We start from the raw sequence: 23,067 nt of genomic DNA, 5'->3' as shown, positions 1-23,067 counted from the left end.
CATACACTTCTAAAATATTTCAGCTGGGATATTATTAGAGTTTGGTATCTGTTAATATTTTTATATAAAATTTAAGTATAACCTTTAGTATACATTCAGTTAATTTTTTTTCTCGTAGTGTCTTTATTTGCTTTGGTATCATATTTATGCTAGCCTCAGTAAATGAATTGGGAAGCATTCTCTCCTTTTTGAGTCTGTGTTAAGATTTTCTTACTTCCTTAAATGTTTGATAGAATCCATGTCTGAAGACTATCTGGGCAAGGAGCTTTCTTTGTAGGAAGACTTTTTCTTGAAATTCAGTTCTTTAATAGGTAAGGGGCAATTCGGATTTTTCTATTTCTTCTCGTATCAGTTTTGTAAATTATCTTCACAAGGAATGTGTCCCTTTTATCTAAGTTATTGAATTTGTTGACATAAATTATTGACAAAATTTTCCTGTCCTTTTAACATTTGTACATCTATAGTGATACATTATTTCATTTCTGATACCAATAATCTGTTTTTTTTCTTGATCAGTCTTGACTAGGGTTTTAAAAATCTTACTCTCTCTTCCATGTCTCTTTTCTGTTTTTTTAATTTCCTTACTTTTATTTACATTGGATATGATTTGTTCTTCTTTTTCCAGCTTAAGAGAAAGAGCATTAATTTTTAATCTTCTTTTCTACTAGAAAACATTTAAAGCTATGAATTTCCCTCTAAGCACTGCTTTTTCTAAGCATTTTCTAAGCATCTTCTCAGTGATTAGACATTGCACCTTTTTTTTTTTTTAAAGGTTTATTTATATAGAGGGATGCCTGGGAGGTCCCGTCAGTTAAGCGGCTGCCTTCAGCTCAGGTCATGGTCCCAGGGTCCTGGGATCGAGTCCTACATGGGGCTCCTTGCTCAGCAGGGAGCATGGTTCTCCCTCTGCCTGCTCTGCCTACCACTCCCGCTGCTTGTGCTCTCTCTCTCTCTCTCTCCCTGACAAATAAATAAAATCTTTTTAAAAAGATTCATTTATTTAGAGAGTTCATAAACATGTGTGAGTGGGGGTAGGGGCAGAGGGAGAGTACTTCAAGCAGAGTCCATGGTGAATATGGACCCCAATTTGAGGCTCAGTCTCACAACCCATGAGATCACGATCTGAGCTGAAACCAAGAGCCAGACCGTTAACCCACTGAGCCATTTAGGTACCCCTAGACATTGCACTTCTGACTACAGAGATTATAATCTTTGATGTACTGTTTTTTGTTTTTTCTTAAGATTTTACTTATTTGAGAGACAGAGCACAAGCAGGGGGAGGGGCAGAGGGAGAGGGAGAAGCAGACTCCCACTGAGCAGGGAGCCTTACATGGGGCAGATGCTTAATCAACTGAGCCACCCAGGCATCCATTTGGTTTTCTTCAGTTAAAAATAATTTATAACATCCCTTACAGTATTGTTCTTTGACCCATGAGTTATTTAGAAGTATGTGTTTAATTTCCAAACATTTGGAACCTTTTTAAATATCTTATTTTTATTGATACCTAGTTTTATTTTATTTTGATCTGAGAACATACTGTGTAAAATTTCTGTGTTGAGAATTATTGACACTACTTTGTAGCCCAAGATATGCTTTCCTTGGTGAATGTTCCTTGTATCCTTGAATGCTGGATATAATGTATACATGTCACTTTTGTGTTAATTTTGCCACAGAGGTGGATAGTGGTGGATCATGACCCCCAAAAGAAATCCATGAATTAATCCCCAGAACCAGTGACTGTGTTGCTTTATGTGCTAAAAGAAGCTCACAGATGGGGAGATTATCCTGGTGGGCTCAGTGTAATCACAAGGGTCCTTACAAAAAGGAGTCAGGAAGGTCACAGGCACAAGAAAGAGATGGGACAGTGGAAGCAGAGGTTGGGTTGATTGCACTGAAGACAGAGGAAGGGGCTATGAGCCAAGGAATTCTGGCAGCTCCTTGAAGATGGAAAAAAGGAAACACTTCCCTGAAACCTCCAGAAAGGATGCAGCCCTGCCAACAGCGCTGGTGCTTCAGTAGTCCTTGCCCCTGGCTGTCCCAAATGAGGGATGATGTTCCTACTGCTGTTTCAGGTGTGGAGTCCTGGGGCTTGGTCCCTGGCTGGGCTTGGCCAGTACTGCTACTGCAGCCGGTTATGTCCACGGCTGCCCCACGTGTCTGGAGGGGACCAAGATGACACTAGTGCTGCAGTGAATATGGCTGCTGATTTTGCAATGTGGAGTGGAGCTTCAGCCACCCCTGGTCTAGGTTTGGGGAGAAGAATGGGTCCCTGGCATTTGTGGCACCTGTTGTAGAAGATACACGGACAATAAAAAGAAACCCGAGGGAGCTCGCTGTGCTTCCTCTCCGCAAGTTCAGGATCCTCAGGCAGTCTGTCCTTTTCTTTCCACCTTTCAGAGGCATTTTATGATTATCTGTTGAATTATTTCCAGGGTTTTTCATTATGCTTAGATGAGAGTAGCAAGAAAAAGTGAGCCACTTTGTCCTGGCATTGAAAGGATACCAATTATTTTTTGCTATTGTTTTCCAGTGTTGTTTGAACCTATTTCTACATATAGAATCTGCAACCTTAATAACGTTTCAGAAGTCTGCCTTTGTGTACAGGCATCTTTGTTCACATTATCCACCAGAAAAGCTCATGAGCTGGGCAACCAGTTTGACCCTTTTGTATTGTTTAAGATACACATATTTTTTAAATGCTGCACATTCTCAACCAAAGCATAGACTAAAACTTCCAAGTTTTAAACAAAACTCAACTGGAAGAACAAGCTGGAAATTTGATTTATTTCTGGTCTTCACTCATTATTAGTACGGTGAAAGTAAAAGTGTGCTAATGTTTCTAATGTGTCTAATGTTTCTGAGTTCCTCAGTCTAATAGGAACAAAATGTTGTCTAACTACCTCAGTATTTGTTTTTCCTTTCCACCCAAGCTAGGAAGTTGATTTGTACTGTCATTATTTTTATTTTTATAAATATTTTTTAAATTCATTTTGGCAAAGACGCTGCCAGCATTGTTAAGAGCCATTGAAATACACATAATTTAACATATGTTTTGCCATATGTGTTCAAGAATATTTTGAGAACATTTTCCAAGTGAAATTTTACCTATCAATTTTCTGTGGAAGAACACAAGTGGTAACAGCCCCTTTAACTGCATTTTCTTCACCCAATTAACAGGTTATAAGTTCAGAGACCATGAATTTGGGTAAGAATTCAGAGTCAGTCAGTAGTCCAGACGAAGGAAAGAATTCTCTGAGCTCTGAACCGTCTAACCCTTCAGAAGAAGCAAGTGAAAAGGTTAATTTATCACGGGATCATGATGAGGCTGTTTCGGAAAGGTAGGCATTTCTACAAAAATGCATAAAGTTACCTAACTATGTGCTTGTAAACATATCATTTCTCAGTTGAGAATGAAACAGTTTAAAGGTTCATGTTCATTCTTCTCTGTTACGAAGGAATGGAATTGGTTGTCCAGAGCTTATATCATGGTGGTTTTAACAGTAATGAATAGAGGCACCTTGGCTGGTCAGTCCATAGAGCATGCGACTCTTGAGCCTCTAGGCAGTGGGTGTGAGCCTCACACGGGGGGTAGAGTTTACTTAAAAAAACAATGAGGACGACGAAAAAAACCCCACCAGTACTAAATAAAATTTTGAATTGGCTAGGGGATTGGGTTTTCCATTGTCATGTGTTCAACTTTGGTATGGTAATCAGAGTGATCCCTTGGTCATTCCCATGGTTTGTGATCTATACATGGAAAAGTCAAGGTCCTATAATATAGTGGCTTACAAAAGTTACAGAGGAGAGTAAGGCTAGGAAAGTAAGGGTAGTAAAAAAGTGCCTAAAAGTATTTGATTCTTATAGGTTGAAAGCATTATCACGAATCATAACTTCAAATTACAGTGAACAGGTTAATTTATTTGTTTAATTGAGTCAAAAAGCAGCCAAGACCCCTAACTTCTGATCTGGTCTAAAAGATCCAGGGTTGTTAGGGAAGAAGTCATTTAGTTTAACAAAGAAATATGAGTGGTGATTCCTGCCTTGATTAATGTTGGGGGAGGGGCATTTTAATGAGTTGTTTTCTTTGGTCTGGTGATTTGCAAGTTTCGGAGCTTTAGAGTATTATTTTTTTATTCTTCATTAACTCCTTAAAATGTCCTCAGGTTTTCCTTTTTTTTTTTTTTTAAAGATTTTATTTATTTATTTGACAGACAGAGATCACAAGCAGGCAGAGAGGCAGGCAGAGAGAGAGGAAGGGAAGCCGGCTCCCCGCCGAGCAGAGCCTGACGCAGGGCTCGATCCCAGGACCCTGGGATCATGACCTGAGCCGAAGGCAGAGGCTTTAACCCACTGAGCCACCCAGGCGCCCCCAGGTTTTCCTTTTATGTGTTAAATTATACTCCAGCTTTTAAAAGGGGAAAAATACATAACTCAAAATAAGAAATTATTTGAAGACCACCACCCTTTCCCCAAATAGCTATGCATACTCAAGGAGGCCACAAAATGAAGGAGAGGCATTAGAAATCTGTACCATTTGCAGTGGATCCCTAGTTTGGGGGACTTTACATGCAGTTTTGACTCTTCAAAGAAGCCCTAATATTGCATGATAGTGAGTCCTGCATTTTAGTTTTGAACCAGGAAGCTGCTATGAAGAAGGCATTTATTCAGTGTGTGAATGCAAGAGTCACATTTCAGTGAGTCTTTGTTGTTACCACTCTTCACGTGTGTGCTGAAACCAATGAAGTGGCAAAAAGGAAAAATAAAATGGTAGCGATAAAAGTGAAAAAGTGTCCTGATGATTCACGGACCTGTACCTCTGGGGCAAATAATACATTATATGTTAATTAAAAAGTAACAACAGTGATAGCTTACCAAAAAAAGTGAAAAAGTGGAGACCCCATTAAGATAGCATTATTTAGACTATTTATTTATTATTTAGATTAAGTTTATCAATGGCTTCTATCTATGACATGCGCAATCTACCTGATGTTCTATAATGAAGGAAGAATTTATGAAACTTTTCCCAGGCAGCCATGCTAACAAGTATATATAACTTGACCCTGATGGGTGGATTCAATGCTGAGTTTTACAAAACACAGAATAAAGAAACAACACCAGTTTTAAACAAATTTCCAAAAAATACAAGGGAATATTTTCTAGTTTGTTTTACGAGACTAGATACTAAAATCTAGTATGATTGTGATATTCTGGTATTAAAATCAATTTTAACATTTTACAGAAATGGAAAATTATAGTCCATTTTTACCCATGAAATAGATGCAGGTATCCTAAACAAGATACTAGTAAAGCCAAGTCCAACAATCTATAAAAGTTGAGTTTGTCTCAGGAATGCTACAAGGTTAGTTCAATAGTTAAAAAAAACAATTACTCTAATTTACCAGAATAAGAATCATTAACTCACAACAGAGGTAGGATTTGATAAAGTATCCTGTTTATGATTAAAAACAAATTCTTTGCAAACTTGGAATAGGTAGGTAACTTCCCTAATCTGATAAAGAGTATCTACAAAAACCCTAAAACAGATCTGATGGCCAAATATTGGAAGTATTTTCTTTGAGGTACAAAATAGAAGGATGCCTGCTCTCACCACTTTAACATTATACTGGATCTCTTGGCTAATGAAAGAAAAAGAGGTCAGTATAGAAAGGATTGAAAAAAAATATTAGAAATATTACTATTCTTGGATGATTGGGGTAAGTATATAAGGTAGGAAATCCAAAGTAACTTAGAGATAAATTATTAGATTTAACAAGAAGTTAATAAGATTGCCAATCTCAGACATGTAAGAAATTATATCCTTGTATACCAGATACAAACAATTAGGGAATTAAAAGATATTTTAAAAAATATCTTGAAGATATTTTAGAAGATATGATACCCATCCAGCAGCACCAAACCTAGGAATATATTTAATAAGATGTATAATAACTGAAGAAACTTATAAAACTTTGAGAGTAAAGAAGAATTCAGTGGAAAATGAACAATGTTTATGGGTTGGACAATGCAGTATTTATAGAATGTTTTCACTTTTGTTCAAATTAATTTATAGAATGCAGTTTCAATCAGTTTTCCAGTCTATAATTTTGTGGAACTTGACAAGCTGATTTGATTCTAAAATGTGTATGTAAATACAGGGGATTAAGAGACCAAGATACCCATCAACTAGAAAAACAAGAAGGAAGGAATTTGCCATCAGGTATCAGGGCACTACAAAACCGCCACAATTACAATAATGTGATATTATTCAATTCAAGTGACAGACAAATAGAGCAGTGTCACAGAGAATCCAGAAACCCATGCATATATGTATATGCGATATGCGATGGAGATTTTATGTCACACCATCTGGGAAATGATTGACTTTTAGTAAATGGTGCAGTTACTCTGCTCTTCATGTTGAGAAAAATATGAGACATTGGCTCTCTGTCAGATGGCACATAAAAATCAATCTCCCATGGATTAAGGAACTCAATATCTAAAGGAGAATTACAACGCTTTTAGAAGGGAATATAAAACATCTGCATGAACTTAGGGTAAGGAAGGATTTCACAGATTCACAAATACCTTCGCAATAAAATAATGAAGATCCGTTTTACCGTATTAAAATTAGAAACTTCTCTCAAGCCACTAAAATTTTGGTGAGAAGACAGTCCATCAAGTGGGAGAAAACACTTGCAGCACACAGAACCTCTAGGGGCCCAGTACCAGAGTATACAGAAAGAACTTCAGATCAATGAGTAAAAGCCAGATAATACAAAAGAAAAATGGGCAAAAGACTTGTACATCTACTTCACAAAAGAGGAATTCCAAGTGACCAATATTAAACATAGAAAAGGTGCTCAACTACATTAGTAATCAGAGAAATGCAAATTAAAGCCACAAAGAGATACCTTTTCATATCAGGTAAGGAAAAGTAAAATATTTTAAAATCTGACAATACTAGGTGTATTGGTGAGGTTTTGAAACAAAAGGGAACTGATTTTATTTAACATTTTGTTGTTATAAGGGTAAATTGGTATAATGCTTTAGAAAAAATCTTGGCATTATCTAAAAATACTGAAGATCTGAATATCCTTTGACCTCACATCCCCATCCTTTGATATGTACCCTCTATATGTCCAATGGGATATATGTAGAGGAATGCTTATTAGCATTTTCCATAATAGTCGAAAACTAGAAGGACAAAAAGCTCATCTACAGTTGAAAAGAATAAATTGCAGTAAATCCATACAGTGGAATTCTGTGTATTAGTGGAAATGCAAAAACTGCAGTCACATGCAGCCATACAAGGTACTCCCACAAAAATATTATGGAAGAGCAGACGCAAATAGTAGGATTCCATTCAAATAAAGCTCAGAAACAGCCAGAAAAAAAAATAATAATATAGGAAGTCAAGGGTAGATGGTAAATCTCAAGACTAAAACAAAGAAATTAGCACTACAAATGCCATTTATGGAGGAGACTTATGATATAGGATAGAGGCATGTGGGTTTCTGAAGTGCTGGTCATATGAAATATATTTACGTGAGCAGTGGCTGCATCCTTAATAGTTACTTATTAACTACACTTTTTTTTTTTAAGATTTTTATTTTATTTATTTATTTGAGAGAGAAAGCTTGCGCATGAGAGGGGAGAAGGTCAGAGGGAAAAGCAGACTCCCCATGGAGCTGGGAGCCCGATGCGGGACTTGATCCTGGGACTTGGGGATCATGACCTGAGTGGAAGGCAGTTGCTTAACCAACTGAGCCACCCAGGTGCCCTACACATGTGTTTTTAATCTAATTCGAAAATAGCTAACTACTTATTAGAAAATGTAGTGGTTTTTTTTAAAGATTTTTTTTTAATTTATTTATTTGATAGATAGAGATCACAGGCAGGCAGAGAGGGAGGCAGAGTGAGAAGAGGGAAGCAGGCTCCCTGCTGAGCAGAGAGCCCGATGCGGGGCTCCATCCCAGGACCCTGAGTTCAAGACCTGAGCCGAAGGTAGAGGCTTTAACCCACTGAGCCACCCAGGCACCCCAGAAAATTTAGTTTATATTTAATGTAATCCTACTAAAATATGTGGGCTCATAACTACAATCTTACTACTTGTTTTCTTTTATCCCTTCTATTTAATGGGCCTTTTCCCCTATTTGTGTCTGTCTATCTCTATTTTAGCCTCTTTTTTTTAAAAGATTTTATTTATTTATTTGACAGAGAGAGATCACAAGTAGGCAGAGAGGCAGGCAGAGAGAAGCAGGCTCCGCACTGAGCAGAGAGCCCGATGCGGGACTCAATCCCAGGATCCCGAGATCATGACCTGAGCCGAAGGCAGCGGCTTAACCCACTGAGCCACCCAGGCGCCCCCTATTTTAGCCTTCTTATGGATTAATCTTTTTTTTCTTTCCCCATTACCTTGGTAATTATACATCTTTCATTGTTTCTTTAGAAGCTGTCCTAAAGATCATGATTTAGATTCTTGACTCTAATAATTAGAATCCAATATGAATTAGTACTTTTACCATTTTCGTAGGTAATGCTTGACCCTAGAACCCTGTAACTCCACTTACCGCTCCCCCTCCCTCTTTTGTGTTTTCACACATTTTAATTTTACACTACAGTTGACTGTCAAACAATGTAGCATTGACCCCATGCATGACCAAAAATTCACACATGACTCTTGACTCCCCCCAGATTTAACTATTAATAGTCTACTGTTGACCAGAAGCCTTACTGATAACATAGTCAATTAAACATTTTGTATACATATATTATATACTGTATTTTAACAATAATGTAACCTAAAGGAAAAATATCGTTAAAAATCATAAGAGACAATACACTTAAGAGTACTATATTTATTGAAGAAAATCCATGTGTAAGTGGACCTGTACAGTTGAACCCTTGTTGTTCAACGTCAGCTGTATTGTAATCTCACAGGATGAAACCTTTATCTTGTAGAGTCATTATTCACTGAGAGCTGCCCACATATTCACCCCTCCTGTTCCTCTTCATTTATTCCTGTATTTCCATCTTCCCATCTGGGAAAATTTTCCTTCTGCCTGAAGAACTTTGTTATTTCTTTTTTTAGTTTTGCTCAAGAAAAATTGTCAGTTTTTTTTTTTTTTGGTCTGGAAATAATTCCTTTTTGTCTTTATTTTTAAAGGATATTTTAACAGGAGTATTGAATTGTAGGTGATTTCCTTTCAGAACTTTCAAGATGTCGTTACATGTCTTTTGATTTCTATAATTTCCATTGAAAAGTTAGCTTCAGTCTTATTGTGGCTTTTTTGAAGATAATGTCTGTATTTCTGCTTTTAAGATCTTCTCCTTCTCTTTGGTTTTCATTATTATACTATATGATGCTAGTTGTGGAGTCTTGGGTTTAGTGTTTGTTTTTTAAATTATCTTCATAGGGGCTCACAGTTTTTCATGAGTCTGGTTTTATGTCTTCCATTATCTTTGGAAAATGCTTGGACATTATCTCTTAAGAATTCCTTCAGCACCAATTCATCTCTTCTCCCCTGCAGTTTCCCCATTACATGCATTTGGTACACACCATCCTCCAGTCTGGATATTTTCTACCAACCTATTTTCCAGTTTATGCATCCTCTCTTCAGCTGGATCCAAATGGTTGTTAAACCCATTGTATCGAATTGTTAATTTCAGTTTGCTTAATTTTCAGTTCTTCCCTTTCCTTCCTGTTTTTTAGAGAGAAAGGGCATGTACATGCATGAGCAGTGGGGAAGGGACAAACGGAGAAGGGAAGAGGGATTCTTAAGCAGGCTCCCACCCAGTGCTGAGCCCGACACTGAGATCCATCTCACAACCCTGAGCTCATGACGTGAGCTGAAACCAAGATTCGGACTCTTAGCTGACTGAGCCACCCACGCACCCCACCTTTGTGTTCTTTTCTGTAGACAGAAGTGGTGAAATTATTTATCTTGTTGTCCATGTGTTGAACATTTTAATCACTGTATTTTCAGATCCATTTCTCATGACCCTTTTATGCAGGTCACTTTGAGCTGTTTCTATTTGCTATTTTTTCATCTTTGTCCTGTTTGTTATTTTAATTGCTAATTTTATGTGAGAATCTTGGACATTGTGTATTGAAAATTTTAGAGATTCTAAATTATGTTATCTTCCATCAGAACAGATTCACCCTACACTCTGGCAGGCAGCAGAGAGAGGGACATAGGCTCTGTTGATGGTTTTAAAATACAGACACACATTCTTCAATATACTCTTCCTTTAAAAAAGTGGAGTCTCATTTTTGTCTTGGTCTATACTTAGTGACAGCAAATAGAATATGGCAAAAATGGCAGTATGTAACTGTATCATAAGAAGCATCATAGCTTCCTTTCTTTCTCTTGGATTGCTTGCTCTGGGGCAAGTTAACTGCCATATTAACATGGCAGCAAGCATAGTTTACTAGAGGACCTCAAGCAGCCTGTGCAGAATCCCATATGGTAAGGCGCCCTGCCAACAGCCATATGAGTAAACCATTTTGGAAGTAGGACCTTTAGCCCTCATTGAGCCTTCGGATGACTGCAGCTCCTGCCATCATCCTGACTTCGGTGACAGATCCTGAGCCAAAACCCCCAACTATAGTGCTCCATACTGCCTTACCCACAGAAACTGAGATAATAAATGTTTATTTTTTAAGCCATTGTGTTAGATAATATACTTAAATCTAATCAGGAATTGAGCACAACTGAGGCTTATTTGTAGTCCTTATAAGACTCGGTCTGTTTTGATTTTACTCCATCTATGGCATAGCTCTCTAAGACTTCCACCAGAAAGATTTGAGTGTTTCCTATGGTTCCTTTGGCTGGTTGTATATTCCAATTTTTGTCTCCCTGATACAATCCACTGTGCTATCAACCACCTTCTGCTTGGCTTCTCAGTATTCCCAAAAGGTTTCGTTGACAGATGCCCTAAGAGGAACACCATTGGCAAGTGTCTAGCCCACTTCTGCATACCCTCTTTCTCTCTGGGATCTCAGTTCCCCAAGTCCTGGCTTCCACCACAGCTTTCTGATGTCTGCAAAGATATATATATCAAGAAAATATATATATATGTATGTATATATATGTATGTATATATTAAATTTAAGATTTTTAAAAATAATAGCTTCTCAAATTGTTCAAGTGTGGAGGTTCTGTCATAGCTGTTCTATATAGCAGTTTATGTACTTCTTTATACATATAATTTATTTAAAAATTTTCAAAAAATATTTAAGAAATAAAGGAACTTTTAAAAAGAAAGCAAAAACATGTTGCTCCCACTATTATTAAAACTCTAAAGAAAGCCAGGAGGTTTTATAATTGTTTTTTTCTGTTAATCCCAAGTATTGAATGAATTAGTGCCACAACTAACTTTCTATGTCTATAGTAATGGTTGGATTTAGAAGTTTAAACGTTTTTCTTTTGAGAATGTGTAGGAAATGGGAAAGGCAGTAACAGCTGAGCTGAACAAGTTCATAGAAGAGAAGGCTTATGGACCAGAACACATGTTTGAAGAAAAGGAACTTGTTTAAATAGGAAGAAAATGCCGTTATGTGCAATCATTTCCAAAAGGTAACAGGAAGCTTCAAGTTGTAAGGCCCCCAGGAACAGACTATTTCACCAATCGTGATTGAATGAAACATTAATTATGTCTAAAACAGAAGCCTGGCATTGAACTTCATGTGAAAAACTATTTGTAGAGATCAAAGGGGGAAAAGCAGTTACCAGCCACGGTATTTTAAGAAATTTCCTAGTGTTGCATGTGCTCCTTCCTACTCATTCTTCATTAACATTAATTTAATCTTATAAAACTTCTCCCTCTTTTATAGATGAAGAAACCAAGGCGGAGTTTCTTGCCCCCAAAACCCTGTTAGTAAGTAACGAAGCCACTAAAGCCACCAGTGGAATTTAGACCCAGACCCAGACAAGTTTGTCTCCAGAACCCATAAACTGAAATTACTATATTATAACATTACCTAGAGTATTAGAATTAGTAATTTTAGACACAAATTTTTTTCCAAGGGTAAAATGCATGTAGAAAACATAGGTACAACCAGATGAACATGAAAATCATCGATGTCTTCAGTTTCCTCCCAGATATGGTCCATTTAAAAAACAGCCATCACTGGGGCACCTGGGTGCCCCACACTTGATTTTGGCTCAGGTCATGACCTGAGAGTCATGGGATCTTGCCCCGCATCGGGCTCCAAGCTCAGGAGGGAGTCTGCTTGAGATTCTCTCTCTCCTGTTCCTTCCGTCCCCCTTCCTGGCTTGCTCTTGCTCTCTAAAATAAATTTTTAAAATCTTAAAAAACAAAACAAAACAAAACCCAGCCATCGTTGGTAGCAACCAGTGGAACAGTTTTATAAAAGTAATGTATCAATAAATGCTCCCAGAATCTCAATCTTTAGTTTGCAGATAGATGAATTTTTCACGGTAAGTACTAACAACTTTACCTACACAGACATGCCCTATATATGCATATATAATTTCTAAGTAAAGTTAAATGACATAATGCCCACTGAGAATTGCACAAACAAGTGTATTACTTGGCAAATCTGGACAAAGTAAACACATTTTGTAAATATCTTCCAGATAAAATCAGTGGCATCCAGTCCACCTCATGCCTCACCCTTGGTCACTAATCCCACCCGTAACACACCAACCTAAGGAATCACTATCTGAACTTTTAACACCATAAGTTGTTTTTGTTTGGTTTTCACGTTTATGTAAATGGAGTTATACTCAGTGAACTCTTCGCTGTCTTGCCTCTTTTGCCACCATTATGCGTTGTGAGGTTCATCTGCGCTGTTGCTTAGCAGCAAGTTTATCCATCCTTGTTGCTGTATGGTGCTCATCACACAAATGTACGTCACTCTACTTACTCACAACTGTTAATGGGCATCTGGGCTGTTTGCAGATTGGGGAAACTATGAATAGTGCTGTTATGAACATTCCTTTACATGTTTTTTGGTGAATTTACATACATTTCTGTTGAACATTTGCCTGGAAATGGAATTGGTAGGTCATAGAGTGTATGTATTTTCAGGCTTAATAAGATATTACTAAACACTTTACCAAGGAGGTCATACCAAAGCTACATTCCCATTAGGAAGTACAATCAGGTTTTGTTCTTCCATATCCTTGCCACCACTTGTTAATACCTGCCTTTTGGGACGCCTGGGTGGCTCAGTGGGTTAAAGCCACTGCCTTCGGCTCAGGTCATGATCCCATCGTCCTGGGATCGAGCCCCGCATCGGGCTCTCTGCTCAGCAGGGAGCCTGCTTCCCTTCCTCTCTCTCTGCCTGCCTCTCTGCCTACTTGTGATCTCTGTCAAATAAATAAATAAAATCTTTATTAAAAAAACAAACAAACAAACAAACAAAAATACCTGCCTTTTTTGCTTCACCACACTGGTATGCTTATAGCATCATGTGTTGGTTTTAATTTTGTATTTCCTTCTAATAATGAAGTTAAGCACATTTTTATGTTAGCCATTTTCATACCTTTTATGAAGTTTCTCTAAGACTTTTGCATGTTTTCCCTTTGAGTTGCCTGTCATAAGTTTTTTGTCAGATATGTGTACTATAAATATCTTTTTCCACTCCAAGTCTTTCCACTTTTGTAATAGTGTGTTTGTATGAATTGACTTCTTAATTTCATTACAGTCCTTTTTTCATGGTTTCTACTTCTCTGATGAATGTTCCATCTGGTTTAACTACATCCATCTTTCCTCAATATTCTTAAAAGTATTAATCATAGTTCTTTTAATATTTTTGTTTTATAACCCTAGCATCTGGGTCATCTATGTAACTGTTTCCGTTGTTTTTCTGTCAGTTTCTGATCATTTGGCTCTGTCTTTTGGCCTGCTTGATAATTTCTGAATAATTGGTGAGGCTCTGGAATAATATCATCTTACTGTACACAATATTTATTCTCTCTGGCTGAGTAGGACCTGGTCACCTGATCTACTTAGAGATTGGTAGAAATTGAGGCTTGTTAATGTGGTAAGGCTCCTTCTGTCTCTGGTTAGTTCACTGTGTCTCTTAAGATACAGACCTCTGTGGATTCCCAGCTGAAAGCGTGGAGTGTTCACTAGGGTCCCTCCACCTTGGTGGGTCCCAAATTGTAATCTTTACTACCTCATCCCAATGAGAAAGCCAAAAATTCCACTCTGCTTTTTAAAGTCTTTCTGCTTGGTTTCTTAAACTCCTGAATAATGCTATATTTGATGGACTATAGCAGCAAGGAGAAATACTTTAAATATTAGAAATATTGGGATGCCTGGGTGGATGCCCGATTGGCTCAGTCGGAGGAGTATGGACTCTTGATCTTCGAGTCATAAGTTCGAGCCCCATTTTGGGGGTGGAATTTACTTAAATACATGAACTTTTTAAAAACAAAAAGTTAGAAATATTTTAGAAATGTTAAATGAAGAATTTTGAGATTGATAAGAGATTTTGACTCTAGTGTAGTGAACATCTGAAAAGAACTGCTTATGGTTAAGTAACAAACTAAATACAGTTATCAATCTATGATGAGTATTGCTAGTAGGAAAAAATGTACAAAATAAACTCTTTAGGTTTTGTTAGAGACAAAAAATGGAAAGAAGAATTAAATATTCTTGATAAAATTTAGATCTGAACGTTTGTTTTTGTTTACTGAACTTAGTAATAATGGCTGTTACAATCTCTTATTGATAAATTTGGGAAAAAACTGTTGAATTAAATCTGTTCTAAAATGTACATGAAAACAGTTCTAAAATGAATGTGTAGGAAATGTCTGCTTCTGCCCATGAAGTATGAATTGCTACAGGAATTGTTCTTTTGTTGTCAACAAACAGAAGACCAAACTAAAAAAGAAAAAGACTTGTGTGCAGACATTGTTCAACAGGGAACACGAGACTTTCTCCCTGGGAGAAGGGAAACAGGTGAAATACACCCTACCATTGTTCAAGCTTAATGCCTGGAGGCATTTTGCAGGTAAAGGACAGGGGCAGGAGGAGTCCAAACACCCTCTAGAGGTCTTGCTACATTCAGATCAAAGATTAGGGGGTCTGAGTTGGCTGGAATTTGTGAGGCAGAACAATAAAGAAAGCAAATTGTGTAAAGATAGAGCTCTGATGATCTGCAGGGGGGAACTCTCGAATCATAGGCTGAATGCAGATCTGTGCGTGCAGAGGATAAAACTACAAGAGCCTGGGGAAAGACCCACTGAAAAGAAGACCAAACATTTTTGGATATTGTACAGGGCTGGGAACATTTTGCTTTCCCACTGACTATAATGAACAATGGAATAACAGGTAGAGAGTCCTTAGGTGGGTGTAGCTGTAGTGAGGCTGGCTTAGTCCTAGACTAAAAACTTCAGTGGGCTTGCTCCCAAAAAACTAAAAGGACACAAAGGATGCGAGTAATCCTGAGCAATTTAACTGCATTCCACAGTGGTCCAGCACTATCTTTCTTTTCTTTTTAAGATTTTATTTATTTATTTGACAGAGTACAAGCAGGGGGAGCAGTAGGCAGAGGGAGAGGGAAAAGCAGGCTCCCCGCTAAGCAGGGAGCCCAACTAGGGGCTTGATCCCAGGACCCTGAGATCATGACCTGAGCCAAAGGCAGACACCTAACCAACTGAACCACCCCCATGCCCATGATCCACCACTCTTTGAAAGAATGAAACATCATCCATCATTCAACAGTGTAAATTTTACAATGTCTGACATCTAATCAAAAATTACCAGACATGCAAAGTAGCAAAAAAATATAATTCATAACAAGGAGAAAACTAAAATGCTAGAAACAGACTTAGAAACAATATGTTTGATGGACGACAACAACATAAAACAGCTATTATCATTGAGTGTTCATGTCCCAACAATATAAAGGAAAATGTGAAAATAACAGATGTTTAAAAAAAAAACCCAAGTTGAACTTCTAAAAATTTGAAAGACAATAACTGAGTGTGAAGAGTACCGATTAGGATTAACATTAAAATCAGGATAATTATTGATTTTAAAAAAAGACAGTAGAATAGCAATAGTAACTGTTCAAACAAAGGCATGGGGAGAAAAAAGACTAACAAAGAAGATGAACAGAGCATCACAGACCTTTGGAACAGTATTAAGTGGTCTAATATATAGATATATATATATCGCTGAAGTTTCACCAGGCTGTGGGAGTGGGGAGGGAGGAAAGATGTAACATCTAAAAATTTTCCAAATTTGGTGAATATTCAAAACCCATAAATGTTTAAAAAGGGAAAAAAGGGTGAAAGTAGTGACTAGAAAATCTTAAAAACAGCCAGAGGAAAAAAAAACCTCATTACACAGAAAGGAACAAACAAATAAAATCAGGAGACTTCTTGCTGTGCACTATGCAAACTAAAAGGCATCTCTAAAGCTTTGAAATGCAGAGGCATCTCTGAAGTGTTGAAAGAAAAACTATGTATTAAAATTTCTACACTCTGTGAAAATATCTTTCAGATTTTAGGGGAAAACAGACATTTTCAAACTAAAAAAAAAAGTTGGGGTGGGTGTGGAGACTATATCAGCAGCGGACCTGCACTGCGAGAAATGTTAAAGGGAGTTTTACAGGCAGAAAGAAAATAAAACCAGAGGAATTTTGAATCTGTCCAAAGGTAAAGAGATGAAAGTACTGGCTATTATAAATATGTGGGTAATGTAAAATATTTTTGTCCTTCTACATATGTTGTATGTGTGTGTACGTATGTGTGTATGTGTGTATAATAAAATCAAACTATTTATAGTGTTTCTGCATATGGGCAACAAATAGAATTTCAAATGTAAAAATCAATACTGTTTATAATAATGTCAAAGAACATGATATACAAAGGGATATGATGACCAAAACATCTGTAAGACCTAACTTCAGAACTACGAAGTACATTTCAGATATGTGATCTAGCATGATCATCATCACTGCATTCCAACAAGTAAAAAGTTCAACAAGCTGAAAAAATCAACACCTCTTCTTAGATCCATTAGAGAAGTAAGGCCACAGAGCAAAATACTGCCCCCCAAACCAGAGAGACGAACAGGCAGAAGTGGTAATCACAACAGTGGGGAACTGGAGCAGAAACCCAGAAGCAGAAGCTTCCGTAGAAACCAATGCCAGTTTAGGAAAATGTAAATTGTAATTGCTGGAGGCTCGGAACAGACAAATCAAGAGTTAAAAACTACAGGGGAGACCCATAATTTTGTGTTTTACCTCCAGGAGCTCTACCAGGTCCTGACGGTGAATATTGGAGAAAAGTCCCTTCATGCTTGCAGCAGCCAGTTGGCAAAAGGAACCTTTTCAAATATTCCAGTCCACTCTGTTCTTAATAAGGCCTTGTCCTAGGGAGAAACTACTACTAAACCGACCTGGCTGAATGAAATCCCCAACTCCAGCTCCCTCTAGCTTTCCACATGGAGGAAGTGAACACCCAACTTCAGCTGCTCCAGCCATCTGTACCACCTAAAGGGGGTGGTTGCCTAAGCAGTGCTAGTAAAATTCACACTCCAGGGGCATAGGCTTACTTGAAAGACTGAGAGCTAGTCATAGTATTAGTAAAACCACTCGTTACTAAAGGCTTGTTTATCATGGGTCCTTTTACGCAGTACATCATGGCCACCTGTCAACAACAACAAAAAAATCACAAGATGTACTAAAAGGCAAGAAACACGATTTGAAGAGACGAAATAAGCATCAGAAACACAGTCAGATATGACAGAAGTGTTCAACTTAGCAGACCAGGGATTTTGAAAAACTATTTGCTAAAGGCTTCAGTGAAAAAAAGTAGAAAAAAATGCAAAAACAGGTGGATAAATAAGCAGAGAAATGGAAATGCTTGAGACCAAAACAGTAACAATGAAGAATGCCTTTGATGGACTTAGTAGAATAGATACCTCTGAGGAAAGCATCACTGAACTTGAAAGTCTGACAACAGAAACTTCAGAGAAGTAAACAGAAACAAGACAACAGCAAAAATAATACAAGAACGTGGGACAAACTACAAAGGAAATAACTTAAGCATAGTGGGAACATCAGAAGGGGAAGGGGTGCGGATGTGCAGAGAGGAAGGAACAAAAACTGTTTGAAGCTGTAATTACTAAGAATTTCCCCCAAATTAATGTTAATACCAAGCTCAGAGAACACTAAGCAGGGTAAGTATCAAAAAACTGCATTTAGGCATAAGATACTTAAAATTCAGAAAATGAAAGAAGCCAGAAGGAAAAACACCTTACCCATAGTGGAGCAAAGGTGAGAATTGCATCCAACTTCTCCTTAGAAACTACGCAAGCAAGAAGAGGGTGGAGTGAAATATTTTTAAGTATTGAGAGAACGAAACCACCAGCTTAAAATTCTGTACTCTATGGCATTGTCCTTCAAAAGCGAAGGAGAAATACAGACTTTCTCAGACAAACAAAAATTTAGGGTATTTGTTGCCTGTAGACCTGCCATCCAAGAAGTGTTAAAAATTCTTTACAGAGGGGCGCCTGGGTGGCTCAGTGGGTTAAGCCTCTGCCTTTGGCTCGGGTCGTGATCTCAGGGTCCTGGGATCGAGCCCCGCATCGAGCCCCGCATCGGGCTCTCTGCTCAGCAGGGAGCCTGCTTCCTCCCTCTCTCTCTGCCTGCCTCTCTGCCTGCTTCTGATCTCTGTCAAAATAATAAATAAAATCTTTAAAAAAAAATTCTTTACAGAGAAGGAAAATCAGAAAATCAGATTTACATAAAGACAAGAAGATCTTCAGGGAAGGAATGAATGAAAGTAAAACAGAAATACATTTCTTTTCTTGATTTGACAAGAGTTTGTTCAAAATAATAGCAACAGAGTGTGTGTGTGTGTGTGTGTGTGTGTGTGTGTGTTTAAATGAAATGAATAACAGCAATGATACAAGGACAGGCAGGAGAAATTAGGAGTATTTTGTTATTTTAAGGTATGTCCAGTACTTGTGAAGCAGTATAGTATTATTTGAAAGTGGACTTGGATTAGTTGTAAATGTATATTGCAGACTTTAAGGGAACCACCTAAAAAAGAAGTATTAATTGACAGGCTAAGAAAGAAGAGAAAATAAAGTCATATACAATGCAATTTTATTCATAATTGCCAAAATGTGGATGCAACCAGGATCTCCTTCAGTAGGTGAATGGATAAATAAATCATTACATTCAGACAATAGGAGTATTATTCTGTACTAAAAAAGAAATGAGCTTTGAAGCTAGGAAAAGAACAGAGAAAACTTAAATGCATATTACTAAATGAAAGAAGTTAGTCTGAGAAGGCTATATACTGTATGATTCCAACTACATGACATCCTAGGAAAGGTAAAAACATGGAGACGGTAAAAAGATCAAATACTGCCAGGGCTGATGAGTAGGGATGAATGGGCAGAACACAGGAATTTTTAGGGCAGTGAAACTCTTCTGAATGATACCATAATGATGGATATGTATCATTGTATATTGTCAAAATGCATGGAATGTACACCACTAAGAGTGAACTGTGTTGTAGACTATGGACTTCGATCGTGATAATGATGTGTCAGTGTAGGTTTATCCTTTATAACAAGCATACCACTGTGTTGTAGGATTTTGGTGGGGAGGTGTGGGTGGGAAGGCTGGTTAGGGATAGTAAGTATATGGGCAAATTCATTATTAGTGTCACTTCACCCAAATCATTCTGTACATTTAATGCAGTCTCAATCAAACTCCTGGCAGCCTTTTTTTATAGAAAATAACAAGCTGATTGAAAACTTAAGTGAAATGCAAAAGACCTAGAAGATGAAAGCAGTTTTAGAAGAACAAAGTTGGAAGACACACATTACCTAAGTTTAAGACTTCTATAAAGTTATAGTAATTAAGACAATGGTGTTGTCTTAGGATGGGCCCATAAATTGGTGGCCAGATTAGAGACTATTACATATCGTCCATTGGTTTTCAGCAAAGAGGCCAAGGTAATTTATTGGAGAAAAGATCGTCAACAACTATTACAGGAATATCAAGAGGGGAAAAGTAAACCTGCCCTCTTTACCTCATACCATATACAAAAATAATTTGAAATGAACACAGACCTAAATGCAAAAGCTAAAAATTAAAATAATCTATAAAAAAGTGGTATAACTGTGCATGGAAAATTCATTTAGACATTTTATGGGCTCAAAGAAATTTGGGTCAAGATCTTAAGATAGATTTTGATGTAAATGTCAAACTCATGAAAGAGGAGTCAAGGTCAAGTGGGAGCGATAACCATGATGAGTGTCATTTACCATCTTTTTCAGTTTAGTCAATGTGTGGTCAGTTTTTTCTACTATAGTGATGTAATGTAGAATCGTGACAGGACTAATTTTTGTTTTTAAGATTTTATTTATTTGACAGAGATCACAAGTAGGCAGAGAGGCAGGCAGAGAGAGAGGAGGAAGCAGGCTCCCTGCTGAGCAGAGAGCCCAATGCGGGGCTCGATCCCAGAACCCTGGGATCACGACCCGAGCCGAAGGCAGAGGCTTTAACCCACTGAGCCACCCAGGTGCCCCGAGGACTAATTTCTTAATAGCCTTATTTGTCACAGTCTTATATCTGTAAAAGTCCAAGTGTTTTACTGGTGTTTTTTTCAGTTATACTTTTCATTTTCATCAAGGCAAGTATATGCTCTAGAGTGACATTTATATATTGTATATTTATGTATATTGTATACTTAAAGGTTATATATTTGGATTCATTGTAAATGGGTCTTTAGTAAGTTTTAAGGATCCATTATTGGACACTTTACAGTCATGTAACTGGCAACACACAGGGTTTCTTGGGTATTCGGTTTTATCTCCAGTTGCCTGCCACAACTGTTAGATTAAACATGTCAGTTATGAAATGTTAAGTCAGAGAATTCTAACCATTGATTGCATGTTTCAGCCTGATAATGCATGTTTAGTTTATTTTTGTTTTTAATTTTCTTTATCATTTTAGTAACAATGATGATGTTATGTTGATTTCTGTGGAAAGTCCTAATTTGACAACTCCAAATACATCAAATCCAACAGGTATCTTAAGTTGATTAAAATATGATCTATGAAATTAGAAAGCCTCAAATCAGTATTTGTATTAAAATGGATAATTGAATATTATCTTTCAATAAAATAAAAATTTTAATTCTACTTTCAGAAATGTTTTTATATTCATAATTAATATTATCTGAATAAATGATTCCTTAATTTAACTGAGGTTTCTTCTTAACCTCGTGATTTTATTTATTTATTTTATTTTATTTTTATTTTATTTATTTAATTTATGGCCTTTTGTTTTCTGTGTTTAATGGATTTGTAAGTTACAAAACTACTTAACCTTTCATATATTTGTTTGAAATATGAAATATTTGTTTGCCCTCGCATGTGTTGGTGGTATTGACTTGGTTTTTGTCTTTTTGTTTTATCTTAAGATTTAAAGTTTGGCTATTCTTTAGCATCTTTGATTTTTTTAACTTTATGGTTTTTCGAGTTGTTCCTCTTTAGAGTTTCTGTCTTATTCAACTTAGGTAAAAATCTTTACCCTCAGATCCCAAATAAAGTTCCTTTCTCTTGAAGTGGCTATCTTCTTGGCCTGTAAGTTCTCATTCAAAACTCCCCATTTCCTTTTCATGTTTTACTCTTTTAGTGTATTTGCATCTTGATTTCGGAAAGCTCTGCCCCCACTTACATAGCCCCTCAGTCGCCCCCAGGGCTCAGACTGTTCAGACTGTGAATCAGATATTTACAAGGGACAGTAAGCATTTATCTGAGGTTTTCTCCTGTTCTGAATTGAATGCTCCTCAGTCATCTCCAGAGTCTGGGTTAGAGGTACTGTGAATAAAGAATCTGTACATTTATTTCCAAGTCTGTTTCCTCAAATGCCATATCAATTTACAGATGGATTTTCAAAAGAGAGTTACTAATAGTTGTAAAGTTACAGAAGGACAAAATCTTTTGAACCCAAATTAGATTTTTTTTATTATTTGAATTGGTTCCTCTGTCTTTGGTATGGGTCATGTCAATTGAGTTCCTTTTTTGTGATTATGTAATAAATGGTTAATGAGCATCCTCATTGTGTTTGAGCATTCATATGTTACAAAGTTCATAAATATTTAATAGTTTAATATACTTGTCAGATGTTGGTATTTTTCTTTCAGATACTGGAAAAACCACATCAGGAAATTCTAGTAATTTACCTGGTGCTAAAACAGAAGTTACGGTAGGTAATAAATGTTGTCTCTGAATGTTGCTCATCTGAGTATGTTAGTTCTGTGAACTTAGTGTTGCTGCCTGGTGGGGGTGCGGGGGGTGACTTAGTTTTGTCATTCATTCTCTGTGACATTAATGCCTGACTAGTTAGCATACCCAGATTTCCAGTCTAGCTTAAATATTAAAACAGTTAGTGACAAACATATTTCACAATCCTACTTATTTACCAAACTAACTTGGACTTTGCTTAGTCATATTCTCAGAAACCATGTAGTATTTCCTCAGCCCCTCTCTCCTAATAATAGATTTCAATTAAGCTATAGTGTTTTCTTTTTTAAAAATACTTTCTGCAGGGCACCTGGGTGGCTCAGTGGGTTAAAGCCTCTGCCTTCGGCTCAGGTCCTGATCCCGGGGTCCTGGGATCGAGCCCCGCATCAGGCTCTCTGCTCAGCAGGGAGCCTGCTTCCTTCTCTCTCTCTGCCTGCCTCTCTGCCTACTTGTGATCTCTGTCAAATAAATAAATAAAATCTTTAAAAAAGATATTTTCTGCTATGGAGGCAAAATCTTCATTTTCTAACAATTTTTCAGGCTGTAGAGAAGAAGAAATTCCATTCTGTGATTGATCTGACGAAAGAAGCCCTATCAAACTGCAACACAGGTAAAGGATTTGTCTTTCCTTTTTTTTTTTTTTTTTTTAAATTAACATGTGATTTGCCCCAGGGGTACAGGTCTGTGAATCATTAGGCTTACACATTTCACAGCACTCACCATAACACATACCCTCCCCAATGTCCATAACCCAGCCACCCTGTCCCTGCCCCCCCACCCTGTCTTTTCTTTTTAAGAAAGAGGGAAAG

The 23,067-nt window shown here is 37.2% G+C and overlaps 1 protein-coding gene across 1 annotated transcript in view; it reads left to right on the top strand.

The window, feature by feature from the left end:
* Positions 1-23,067, top strand: part of ATF7IP2 (activating transcription factor 7 interacting protein 2) — a gene marked incomplete at both ends in the record, with an annotated part of 39,322 nt that overhangs the window by 7,120 nt on the left and 9,135 nt on the right. Inside the window, 4 exons of the mRNA XM_080830689.1 lie at positions 3,179-3,339; positions 20,964-21,037; positions 22,159-22,224; positions 22,806-22,868. Of these exons, the coding sequence (XP_080686815.1) occupies positions 3,179-3,339; positions 20,964-21,037; positions 22,159-22,224; positions 22,806-22,868 (364 nt within the window). The remainder of the gene's footprint in view (positions 1-3,178; positions 3,340-20,963; positions 21,038-22,158; positions 22,225-22,805; positions 22,869-23,067) is intronic.

The sequence above is a fragment of the Martes martes genome (genome assembly GCF_963455335.1).
Source record: "Martes martes genome assembly, chromosome: 18".
NCBI lineage: Eukaryota > Metazoa > Chordata > Mammalia > Carnivora > Mustelidae > Martes > Martes martes.
This window is presented reverse-complemented; position numbering and strand designations above follow the sequence as displayed.